At 34.1% G+C, this 12,821-nt stretch overlaps 1 protein-coding gene across 11 annotated transcripts in view; it reads right to left on the bottom strand.

The window, feature by feature from the left end:
• The window catches only part of LOC129756263 (MICAL-like protein 1), a 105,777-nt gene that overhangs the window by 13,217 nt on the left and 79,739 nt on the right, over positions 1-12,821 (bottom strand). For 8 of the 11 annotated variants that reach the window (XM_055753078.1, XM_055753074.1, XM_055753073.1 and 5 more), the window contains exons 4-5: positions 10,497-10,681; positions 10,147-10,205 (exon numbers count right to left, since the gene is read on the bottom strand). In XM_055753078.1, coding sequence (XP_055609053.1) covers positions 10,147-10,205; positions 10,497-10,681 — 244 coding nt within the window. Of the gene's footprint in view, positions 1-3,117; positions 3,518-10,146; positions 10,206-10,496; positions 10,682-12,821 lie in introns of those variants that run through there. The other 3 variants (XM_055753081.1, XM_055753082.1, XM_055753083.1) reach the window with 3 other exon arrangements.

Below are 12,821 nucleotides of genomic sequence, written 5' to 3' on the forward strand. Positions count from 1 at the left end.
AACTTGTTTTCACGAAGTTTGGGTGGTCCTGTAAAAATCAGTTTTTTCTCGATATCTTTTTATGGTGATATTTTATCAAAATTGGTTTTTGTTTTAAAGTTATGAGGCTGATGACTTTTTTGGAGCTTCAATAACTCCAAATGGAGCAAGTCAAAAATTTTATCGTTGATTGTATTTGAAAGTTCTTGTTAAAATCTTTATAAAAAAAAAACTGGAGATATGTTTTTGGTTAATGCGTTTAATGGAATTTACTAAATACCGTCCAAATCTATAAGAAAATAGATAGAATTTGTACATTTGTTCTTCAAGAACACAGAAACTACTGGACCGATTAATGTGAAATTCGGCATGTAGTAGTTTTTTTAGTAGAGAATGGAATCTGTGGAGTTCTGAGTCCGTCGCACTCACCCCCCTTTTCTTTGTCGGAAGGGGCTTTTGTGTACTTAAAATTATCTAAACATGTAAATGTAGGCATTTTCGCAACATTTGATAAGATTCATTTGTCCATAGATTGAATTTTACCGCTTTTTATCGAATCTTACGATTATTTTGTACGGGAGCCCTCCCTCCCTTGAATTCGACGGACTCAAAACTCCACAGATACAAACATACAGACATCAAATGCATCAAACTTAAGGGGAAGACGCTTATAATTGTTTCCCGTTAAGTTTCATTTCTGGACCACTGTGCACTGGTTGAAAAAATATTGAAAGTTGTGCTTTTTTTTAAACGTAAAATTCAGTTTTGTCTGGCGCCAAGTGTCATGGCGGCATAGTACAAGTCAAAAAGAAATTAAAAAAATTTCAATAATTTGACTTTTGAGGGATACCCAAAAAATATTTTACATTATAGGATCGTTTCAGTTTCAGTTTCAGACTAAAATTATCTTTAGATGTAAATCAATACTTCTATTTTTTAAATGTGAAAAGTCTTGTGGGAGGGAAAGGGTTAAACGTATCCCATATTTTTCTTGGAGTACTTTAAAATATCTAATCCTAATTCTAATTCTAATTTTCTTTATTTTGAGAGGATTTTAACCATCGCAGTCATTCGTCCGTAACTAAACACTAAATCTTTGTACATATACATTAGGGTGGCAGCCAAATGGGTCATGTAGAATTTTGAAAACAGATCATGTACATTTTGTAGATTGTTACCTTGGGTGCCTCAAAGTGCTCAAAATTTCGGTTTTTCGACCCTAAAAAATTACCTAAGAGGGGGTTCAAAGGAGATCGGTAAAAATTGAATATTAATGACCAAAAAATAAATTATCTCGAAAAATACTTTTTTTGTCAAAAATCGACTTTTAAATTGAAAAGAACCACCAATGGAAAATTTGTGTTAAAAATCGACATTCTGGAATTTTGCCGTTTTTCAGAAAACCGGCATAAGTCTCAAAAGTCGATTTTTGGCCAATTTTTTTTTGGAGCTAATAGTGGATCTCGACGTTTCATGCATTTCTAAGTATTTACAATTCGATTTTCCAAATTTTCTTTCCCCCCTTTGGTGAATTTTTAATTTTCTAAGTCAATTTTTGACATTTTTTTCGAGATATCACCAGATTTCGACGTTTTATGTATTTTTATGTCATTTGGCACTAAAATTCAAATTTCGATTTTTTCTTTTTCTTTTGGTCCCCTCTTTGGTGATTTTGGAGATAAAAAAACCGAAACTTCAAGCGCTTTGAGGCACCCCTAGGTCAAGACCGATTGAGCTGAAAATTTGCACAGGTCAGTTTTTTTTTTGGACCAACCTACAAAATCTATACGGTCGGTTTTTAAAATTCGATCATAATTTTCCTCAACCACCCTAATACATGTATGTACATATAAAGAAAAAAAAACTATCGCATAAAACAAGTTTGAATTCATCAGCAGATGCGTTTGTTTGCGAGCCTTTGAAAAAATAGATATTTCAAGATTTTGAGATTAGATTTTTCACGACCATTTAGATAACCGCTGGGTGTAATCTTTCGAGGTTTCTTTTGTTGATTTTTTTCGGTGATGTTTTTCAAAACATCGCTTGTTATACGTTTCAGTCTACTTTTATTCGACCATCCTAAAAAAAAACATTTTTTCCGCCTGCTAGGGCCGTCTCTCTGCTCTAACTGGCAGAGCAGAGAGATGACCCTAGCAGGCAGAAAAATTGTTTTTTTTTTCTGAGGATGGTCGAATAAAAGTAGACTGAAACGTAAAACTAGCGAATTTTTTAAAAACATCAACGAACAAAATCAACAAGAGGAACCCCGAAAGATTAGATTTTTCGAACAGCAAAAATTTCCAAAAACGAACGAAATTTTGCTTATTTGAAACTAATTTATGGGCGTTTAAATTCACATTCTTGATCGAAAAAGCGAATATAATCAACTGAATTTATTTCTTTAGATTAAAACTATCGATCCCGTATTCAGACTTCGTAATTGATCATTAGAGCATCTGTATTCGTGGTCTATTCTTGGGTCTAATTTATACAAGAATTGAACCAAAGAAATTAGATCCGATTCAATGAAAAAACTGGCAAATGCACTCGTGTTCCATTAACTGTCAAACGGTTTAGAACTGCGTCAAATTGGATCCGAATCTCATCAGTTTTGGATCAATCCTTATACCAGCTCTGAAAAAAGTTGAGTTGAAACTGGTATAATGGATCACCAGTGCGGTGGCTCGGGTCGGAATTTGGGTCTAAACCGGCTGTTTGGACCACGGATACAGGTGCTCTTAGTAGGAAAATAATCATGTTCATCAAAGTAACCCCAGTTTACGGTACTTATTTAAGTGAACTTTGATTTTAGGAAAAAAAATAGCTTTTTCCTCATGAACTTTAAAACGTTCCCTAGAAGCTTCCCTTTTCGAGTAACCCCAGTGCTGATTTCATTAAGCTTAGAAGCAAGGATGACGATCATCCGAAATAGAAAGCGTGAAATTTAGGTGAAATAGTTATAAACACACAGTTAATATTGATATAATTGGAAATTTAGTTCTTTCTTCTAACTCTTCGTGATGCCCAATTCTAAGCAGAATCATTCTACTGCACACACTTTCTAGTAGTACTGACTAAAAGTAGAAAACCCCTAAAAAACAAAATAGGAAAATAATGTTATTAAAAAAATAGAATTACCTGAACGTGTAGAGTTATCACCAACAGCAAAACAACAACGGAATCAACTCGGTGAGAATGTGAAATGCGACTAAATTCTCTACTAAACACACCACTGATGGACAAATGGATGGATGGATGGTTTGATGATCTGGACGAAGTTCTGGGCTATCGTATGTGAAATTGTGTCGTCGATTCGTCGACTCACTCTTCGATGAGCAGCCAGCTAGCTAGCTATATTTATACCATATATGCATGTACCAACCAAGTATGTAAACTTGCCTGTTTGTTCTATTTATATTTGATGCGCTTCGGTCGTGATCGAAATTTCGTTATCGGTTTACTTTACTTTTTTTTTCACTACACTAGTTACGTTTTTGTTTTGTTTGTTTGTTTATTTGTTTTTGGCGATGTGTTTTTAGCAGAAAATTTCAGGCTTGTATTGCCCCACAATATCCAAGCTATTATCTTCCTACAATTGGTGAAGAGAAGAGAAAGAGAGACATAGAAGAGAAATAGTAAACAAAGAAAAACAAGATCGATGAAATAAACACGTGGGTCAGTCAACAAAAAACGTGTGAGTTACTCTGCAGACTGATCGATTATACTGACTGATCGATCTTTAGCCGTACATCTACTACTAGGGTATCGATTAGTACATCGTTTCAAATCTAGGGTGTTAAGTGGCAGATGCAAATATCGCAAAACAGTGCTTTCTTATCGTAGGGTTAGTTGTTACTCATAAAACTTCATTAGTCACTAATCGAAATTTCCATAGGAACATTATTTTTATCTTGCAGTTAAATGCGCACATTTACACAAATAACAAATCAATCAAACTTGATAAACCATGTAATTGATTTTTTCAGTCATTGCATTCTAACCATCGTTGATATCAGTTTGGATCTTAAAACATTACATAATATACATCATTTAAAGCGTTTCAAGATATTTACCACGTGGAAGTACAACTTGTTTACAATTCGATAAAGAATATTAAAATAAAATAATTTTTAATCAAACATGATTCAATGTTATGAAAACGTGATATCCGAATTTATTCCTTTTCCTGATGTGTGTTACACAATATTCAAGTTCCGACTGATTTTATCAGCCCCGTTACTTCCAAGTGAAGGAAATATTTACACAAGCCAATCAAGAAATAATCAACAAAAAGTGAAAAATTAAAAACAGAAACAACAGCTGCACAGTAGAAGAAAAAGCTGCGGAAGTTGTGGCCAGGAGGCGATTTCAAACGGCAGCAGCCACTAGTGATTATCTTATCTGGTTGAGCGCATGCAAATTGGATGAAAGGTGCCTGCCTATCTCGACGAGACAAATATGAGGGTACGTATGCATGTTTGCTTATTTCATACGGTGACATTTTTTTACCAAAGAAGGTGAGAATCTAAAGTAGAGCCAAGAACGACCCTAGCATATTACTGGATTAGGTTGTCAATCTGATAGTCGACTTAAGAACCTAGCATGATATCTCACCCAGGTGAGACATAAGAACTTGGAAATGAACCGCTTTTAATTGAATAATTGAACTTGTCTAAACAGCTAAGATATCAATTTTAAATTTAAATACATACTTTGGAAGAATTGAATATTAGAAAAAGGAAAATAAGATAAAAAAAATCTTCGTATATTCGAAACCTTCAACTACTATTAATCTTTTGTGTAGAATTTTTATATGTATTATCAAGTATTTCTAAATAGATTTATCAACGACAGTTCGGATCTTATTCTCAGACATCATCCAAAGATTTCATTTTAAACCGATTTTGGTTTATTATTAAAATTTCTTCTAGAAAATTCTGATGTTATACTCATTCTGAATTGAAGTTTTCTGTTTAAGTTCTGATATCAAACGAATGGTAGTGAGTTTATACGGAAAATTATTTTCCTGAATTAAATTCTAAATTTTGAAAACCCCCCTGAAAACAAAATAATGAGACGTAAGGTAAAACAGCAATTGTTCTTCGCGGCACCCATTATTTCCAATTACTGGCTAAGCTAAACCTTCTGAAACTGATGAAAATTTTACAAAAGAGACTCATTCCCATTTTCTTGAATATTCTTTTCTTTTTTAAACACCTATCCTAAAATTTGTTTTTCAATCATTATTTTGTATCTTAAATTAAGACTCTGTATTTATTTATTCATAAGTTACTTAATTCTGCCACAATGAATGTTTTCCTTGTATAAAATTCCTTTCCTGAGCCAAATTTGGTTCCATTTGCTTGATCACTTCCCAAGTCATTAAAAATAAATAATGAGAGCCCCCCTGTTAAATCATCAAGAAAACGATTCTCGCACCTCAATCCCTTCTATGCGAAATTTGCTCGATAATTTCTCGAGTTTAAAAAAAATGAGTGCACCCCTCACCCTTTTCAAGCTCCTAACTGGAAAGAGAGGAGGAGTCTTAAATTCTTATTTTCATATACTTGACTCCTATGACAAATTTTACCCCAGTAAGGCATACAATGTATAAGAGCCAGCCTCTGACCTATTCATCCCCCCACTGGAGGGTTCTCCAACTCTCGACATCTTAACAAAACTGTGGTGGCCCTCTAACTTCCTATTTATTTATGAGATCAAGGAGGGGGTCTCAAACAACCATAGAGTCTCCGTATCCAAATATCGTCCCATGCCAAATTTGGTTCCATTTGTTTGATTATTTCACCAGTACTGCAAAAAAAATGTATGGGAGCCCCCTCCCCTTTTAAGTTCCTTTAATGAAAGGTGAGAGGAGCTTCAAACCATTTTGGGAACACTTTATTCGCCCAAATACCATCACATGCCAAATTTGATTCCCCTCGCTTGATCAGTTATCGAGTATTGCAAACATTGGTTTTGACACCCTCCTCTCTTCCTATCCTGCCAATACACATCGGGAGGAATTTTAAACAATCATAGAACTTTTTCCCATATCCAAATATCCTCCCAAGCCAATATGTTTCCATTTGCTCGAATAGTTATTGAATTTCGCATTAAAAATTGTATGGAAGCCCCTCTTCCCATTTCAATCTCTCCACTGGAAGCAAGGAGGTGTCTCAAATAATCATCGAAACATTGCTCGTATCCAAATACCCTCATATGCGCAATCTGGTACCATTTGCTTGACTTATTCTCGAATTATGTTAAAAATTGTAAGAGAGCCCCTCCCCTTTTCTATATCCCTTATGAAAAATGGAAGACACCAAACATTCAAAGAAATATTCCTCTTGGCCGAATCCCCCCTATGCCGAATTTGGTATCATTTGCTTGAATGGTTCTGAAATTATGCAAACATTTCGTTTTTCTTTGGAGACTCCCTCCCCCTTTTCAGTTAGAGGGAGGGATCTCGAACTGTAATAGGAACCTTCCCCGGCCTCAAAAGCACCCACCTTCCAAGTGTTAAGAAAATCGGTTCAATAGTTTCCTAATCTATAGGAGACAAACGGAAAAAAATCCATTTTTATATATCTTTCGTGAGCTTTCATTATGTCGTAAGAAACATCTCAAGAATTCACAGAAAACTGTTGCAAAAGTTATCAAAAAAAACTTTAAAAATTTATTTCACATATAGAATATGTTGTCCAGGCTACAAATATTCTAAATGGAAAGAAGTTGTGACTAGTTTATATCAGTTTTTGCATTTTTTTTCCTTATAAACCTTTTTGTTTACATTTTGTTTCATACGACGTGATGAAAGCTCACGCGAGATAGGGTAACGGACCTATTTTTGATCGCTTCGGGAAGTGGCTATGCCATTTTCTGAAATAAAAAAGTATATTTTACAATTTTTGACTGCTTTTTGCGTTCATTACAAATATCAAGGCCTTTTCTATCGAAACATATCGTCGTTTGTTGCAATGTAGCAAGATTTAAGCCTAAAAGCTCGTTTCTTCGATCATTACTCTGGTCGGTATTTTGGACCACCAGGATTCTATTTTGGACCACCCTCTGGACCTATTTTGGACCACCCTTAAACTAAGAAAGTTTTTTTTCTAAATTTTGCTATATTTACGACAGCTATTGATGCGCAATTATGCTACTAATTCAGTTAATCTTTTCCTTTCTTATTCTTTTAGTCAAGTTTTCTTTTTCACATTAATTCATTTCTGAACTAACTTTTTTCAATTTTTCCCCAGTCACTATTAAGGTACACTTGTTTGTTGAATATTTCTTACTACAACCATCTGTTTTTGTTTCTACAACTTATGCTTAAAAACAGTAATTTTCGATTAAAAAAAAAGAAAAAAAAACAGAAAAATTCCTCCTTTATATAGTGTGTTTCAAATATTTTTAAAATTCCTACAGCACACTGCAATCTCGACGAAATTTGTTCTGCAGTGTTAAATACTGGCCAGTTGGCTTTTCTTTAGGATCAATTTTAAGAACGCAAATCTCCTTAAGGCGACCCAATTATAAGTTAAAAAAGTCTGACATTCTGCGGTTATTCTGCGAGTCGAGTGATGTGACTCACAAAATTCCATTTCTTTATCCTGACTCCAGGAAATGTTTCAGAGTACGTTAGTATGAATGAGAAGATCACAGGACATTTGAGCTAAAACTTCTAGCCAAGAGTGTTTTCTGGAGTCGGCACAACGATGTGAAATTGTGCACATCACGTAACGTGACTCTCAGAATAAGCTCCATCATCAACTCCTCGACATCAATTGATGTGTTTGATTCCCAAAACCTTGATCGATTTGATTTTGCTTAAGTTCTGTAGAATACACAGATTTAAAAAAGATAAAAATGTGCGAGAACTATGAGACCTTTTTAATCATCTGAAAGCCAGATTTTTTTCTCTGAAAAATTTACAAAAGTTCAGTATTAACTTTAAAAGAACTTTTTTTCTACGGCAAAAAATTAACGATGGAGTAAATTTTCCAATAGCTTTTTTCTTTCAAAAATTGCATAACCAAAGGGGCTGAAAAAATAAGATTTTCGGTACTTTTTCGCTTGTAATTTTAAATTATTTCAACAATTTTTCCCTTAGTTTTGAAACTTATTAAGGCTATCTTAAAGCTATAAGTTCAATATATTTTTTGTTTCAATTATACTACTATTAACTGAGATATTTCAACTATTACAAAAATTAAACTCGTCGCATATTTGCCGATTTGTCGTCGTTTTTCCCCAACCCCTCCTCTAAACAAGGTTTATATTTCGTCTTTTCTACCTAACCAAGATTATTTTTTTCTCGAAAATCAACCCTGAGTGGTTGTGCCTTCTAGACCAAGTTGTCAATTATTTTTCAGTCAATAATGACTTCATAAAAACTTGGTGCATGTCCTTTTTTCATGTTTTCAAGCTTCTTTAAGCTGTAGATTTTGGCAACTGCTTATCAAACAGTTGCCTTTAGTGTGGATTATTAGATTAACGAAATTTAAAGCATAGTGCACAAAAAGTACGTTAACAAAATGTTTGACATGATTATTGCCGATTGAAGTGAACCCCGCCATAGGCGGATTTGGGCTTTAACTGGTTAATAAAATAAAAATAATGCCAAAATTCCAAATTTCATTTATAATAAGCCATTGAAATAGTGTGCATAAATCTTTTCATATCGTCGTAAAACGTCTTATAACGTTCATGAACATTTAACAGCAAGTTTAATACCTGGGTTATGTTGAGTGGTCCAAAATAAGTCCCTAAGGAATTAAATAGGGCCTATTTTCGACATGGCTCAAATTGCTATTAAAACAAGTTTTTTTGGGTCTTCGAGCTTGCAAACTAGTTTTCCTGTGTTTTATCATAGCTGTAAACATGTTTTTAGTTTTAAAATCCATTACAGTTATGCAGAAAACCTCTTGGAAGTTGACACTAAAAATCCGTCCTCCTGAAATGGGCTTGATTCGGCCCAATTGTGAAAAATCAAAACTTTATTTTCAATTTTCTCTCCCTGAACAGCTTATTTAAATGGAATATTAGATATTATTAGAATCATAAGAAGTCACTTTATCTATATTTGCTCAAAATTTTCATAATATACATGATTTATGAGAGAAATATTGGAAAACAGCATCAAGGTGGTCCAAAATATGTACCCGGTCCAAAATAAGTCCGTTACCCTATATAAATTGAAAAACCTGTAATAATTCATGAGCCTATTTCCGCAACGAAAACCTTAGTAGTACGATAACCATATTTATGGGAATGGAACCTAGAATTTCAAATTAGGAGTGATACTTACAAAAGATAGAGAATTTTTGAATATGGTTTTTGAAATATAAGAACAGATAGAAAAAAAAAACTTATTGCATATTTAGAATCAGCGCCCCAAAATTAATAAAGGTTAGCTGATAAATTCCGTAAACCTCTGAAAAATGTGGCCTTGTGTAATGTACAATTATGAAGTGTTTGAAGTTTTTAAGGCGAAAGTTGAAAATATTATTTCATATTATAAACCCACGTCAGAACCCAATAAGACGTTAAATTTTCTTATGATTTCATAATGAGGAAATTGAAAATTGGCACACCCTAATACAGCATAACCAACCGAAGATTCCTTCTCAAAGAAAGCCGCAAATTGTACCTTCCCTTTGCTCCCCGTCATAGCAGCTTGGCGTTACCCCGTGGCCTTAGAGTGTAAATTATGATAATGATAATGATGGGACCTGTTGCTCTGTACCTGCATACACGTTAGGTAGAAACATTCGCTCGGTTCCAACGGAAACTTCCCTAGCCAAAGGATGTTGCAAAAAAAAATTTCGCTCAACTCAACTGATGATGGTGTAGCGACGAGGAGATAGCGCCTTGTTAGTAATTTGATCACGTTTGGTTAATATTCTGCCAAGATTTGTGTAAGCCTATAGCTAAGCTGCTAGGTACAGATTATAAACCCGAGATCCCGCCAGAAACCAACCGACACCACACCACACCATTCTTTTGCGAGGATAGTTACCATAAAGCCCCAGACACATAACACAAACACCAAATACACACAATTTTGTTCTACTACTAGTGGCTAAAGACCGTTGCAGAGCTAGCTAGAAGGATGGGTTAGGAGCGAATAGGAGCTCAAAGAATCTAAGATTGTGGCGTCACACTCACCTTGGTGTCAAGATTTTCCGATTTTGACTCCTTTTCTGCTACTTTTTTATTCGTTGGTTCTGGAATGAAAAAAAAAAAACACGAATTCAATCGTTAGGATATTGATCATGAATTTGAAAAAAAATTTAAAAAAAACTTTAAATTAAACTTGAATTTGTAAAAAATTTAAAAAAACTTTAATTGTGTTGTTGTTGTTAACTATAAAACTTATTGTCGGAATTTTTTACTGAATGGTCGGTGAACTTTCCGGTTGAATATAGTTAATCTCGAAACCGACGAAAGCGAATTGTTACAAACCGCCCACACTTTAGGCAGATCACGCATCCACGCCCCGGTTCGTTCCTACTCACCTTGATTACTAAACACCCGATAGTACTGCGAGAGGTACGTGAGTATCGAGAAACGGTCCGGCACTTCGTACTTGACCATATCAGCGGGATCCAGCAGCGAGGGAATGCCGAGATGCTTCTCAGCTATGCTGAATGCCAGCTCATTGTTGTAGTAGATGTCGTCTTTCTTCAAACTGGCAAAATCTCTGAATGGATGACGAAATGGGTGGAATGAGATAAGAATTGATTAGTGGTTGAACACATCGCAAAAATAGTTATGATTTTTTCAACTTACAGTTAAACATTACAAACTATTCCAGATTGAATTAATTAAAAAGAGTTGAAAAGAAAGAAAAGTTCTATTAGCTTAAACAGTTGTTTATGATAGGTACCTAGAAAGGTAACAGACTTATTTTGGACCAGCGGACTTTTTTCTTAATGTCTTTATTATAGAGATTTTCAGCTTTCAGCTGGTTCATCTCTTGCCCGTGGACTTATTTTGGACCACCTTGTCTAGCTCTCTTATAAAGCAACGAATCATGATAAATTTTAGTGCGATATATTTAGCGCCTGTGTTTCAACTATATTTGTTAATAAGTTTCATGATAAAGTGCTGTATAAGAGAGCTAGACAAGGTGGTCCAAAATAAGGCCACTGGTCCAGAAAAAGGCTCCTGGTCCAAAATAAGTCCATTACCCTATTATAGAGCATATTACTCACTCAAAACTCTTAAGGCACGTTTCTCAGGCCAAATTAAATGAAAACACAACAACTAACAACAACTCTTAAGGCAATGAACTATAAACCGTGGAATATTTTGTACATTTATTTCTATAATATCTATGATATGAAAATTTTAAAAGACAGTATTTTTTTGTTTGTTTCGATTACCTATATGGTAAAGGATTAATTTTGGACCGAGTGTGATGTGATGAATTTAATAACTACAAACATGTTAACAGCTATAAAAAAAAACTATTATAAACTAGTTTGCAGCACAAAAAAAACCGAACAAATTGTTTCAATAGCAATTTGGCCCATGTCAAAAATAGGTTCTACTTTTTTCCTTAGGGACTTATTTTGGACCACTCATCCAAAGCAGGGTATTAAACTTACAGTTAAATGTTCATGAACGTAATAAGAAGTACAATGGTACAATGATATGAATAGAATGGTACACATTATTTCATTCGCTCATGAAAAATAAAGTTTGAAATTATGGAATTTTGGATTAACCCTCTTGAACCCAATCCCGTCTTCAGATGGGGTTTTTTCTGCAAGCGGCATAAATCCAAAGCAAATTATTTTAATTCGCTTTTCGCACAGAACGTTTCAAAACATGTAAATCTTACAATCCATACAAATAGCATCTGTTTGTCAATCAGTTTACAAAAGCTGCAGCTTAGAGAATCTACAAAAAAAACGTGAGAAATCTGGAATAAGCTTTTTTTTGAAAATTATTATTTTGGAAGCTTCATAAAAACTAATGATATTGTCTAAGAGTAACAACCATTCAGGCTTAGTTTTTTTGAATAAAATATGATCCTGAGTTAAGTTGTAGTGATGGAATATAACGATGATATACAGATATGTTGTTGTCAGATGAAAATTTTGACAGCTATCCCAAAATTTCCAGTAGAAAAGAATCTTACTTAAAAAAAAAAATGACATTCAATTTTAGCATGCTTCGCTGTATCTCATTTTTCAATAAACCAATTTCTGAGATTCAAAAGTTTATTTTCGTCAATTCGATTATTATTTTCTACTTAGTCTGTTGAAAATCTCAGTTCTTCAGTATATTGTAATGAAGATTAAGATGATCTAAATGTGCATTTCGGGTCATATTGACCCGAACAGATTTGAAAGGTTAACTGCTAGGCCTGTTTTTGAGCCGTTGACATTATAAACGTCGTTATTCACTGTTTACTGTTTTGTGAAATAATTTCGTGGGATTTTATAAAACGGTCAGTTCATATTTCATATCCAATTTTAGTGTTGAGGTCAAGAACAATAGTCTCCCATAAGCGCAAACTCACATTCACATATAAATGGTTGAAAGCGAAACGGAGTTCGTACGGGATCAGCTAGTTGTAAATAAAAAAAAACAAAGAATTCATTTTTTTGTCATTTGATCACATGTTATGCTATCAAGCAACTGGGGGGAAACTGTTGAAGTATGTTGATAACTAAAAGGGAGAATATGAAACCATTATACAAATAAAAATTGGAAATATACTCTATGAATTAGGGTGGTATTCAGCACTGTTAATGAGGCGTCAATATGTTCGACCGCCTCGACTCATTGACAGTGATGAATACCATCCTTAAAAAAGTTAGCCCATTGTT

The sequence above is a fragment of the Uranotaenia lowii genome, chromosome 3 (assembly GCF_029784155.1).
Source record: "Uranotaenia lowii strain MFRU-FL chromosome 3, ASM2978415v1, whole genome shotgun sequence".
NCBI classification, from domain to species: domain Eukaryota; kingdom Metazoa; phylum Arthropoda; class Insecta; order Diptera; family Culicidae; genus Uranotaenia; species Uranotaenia lowii.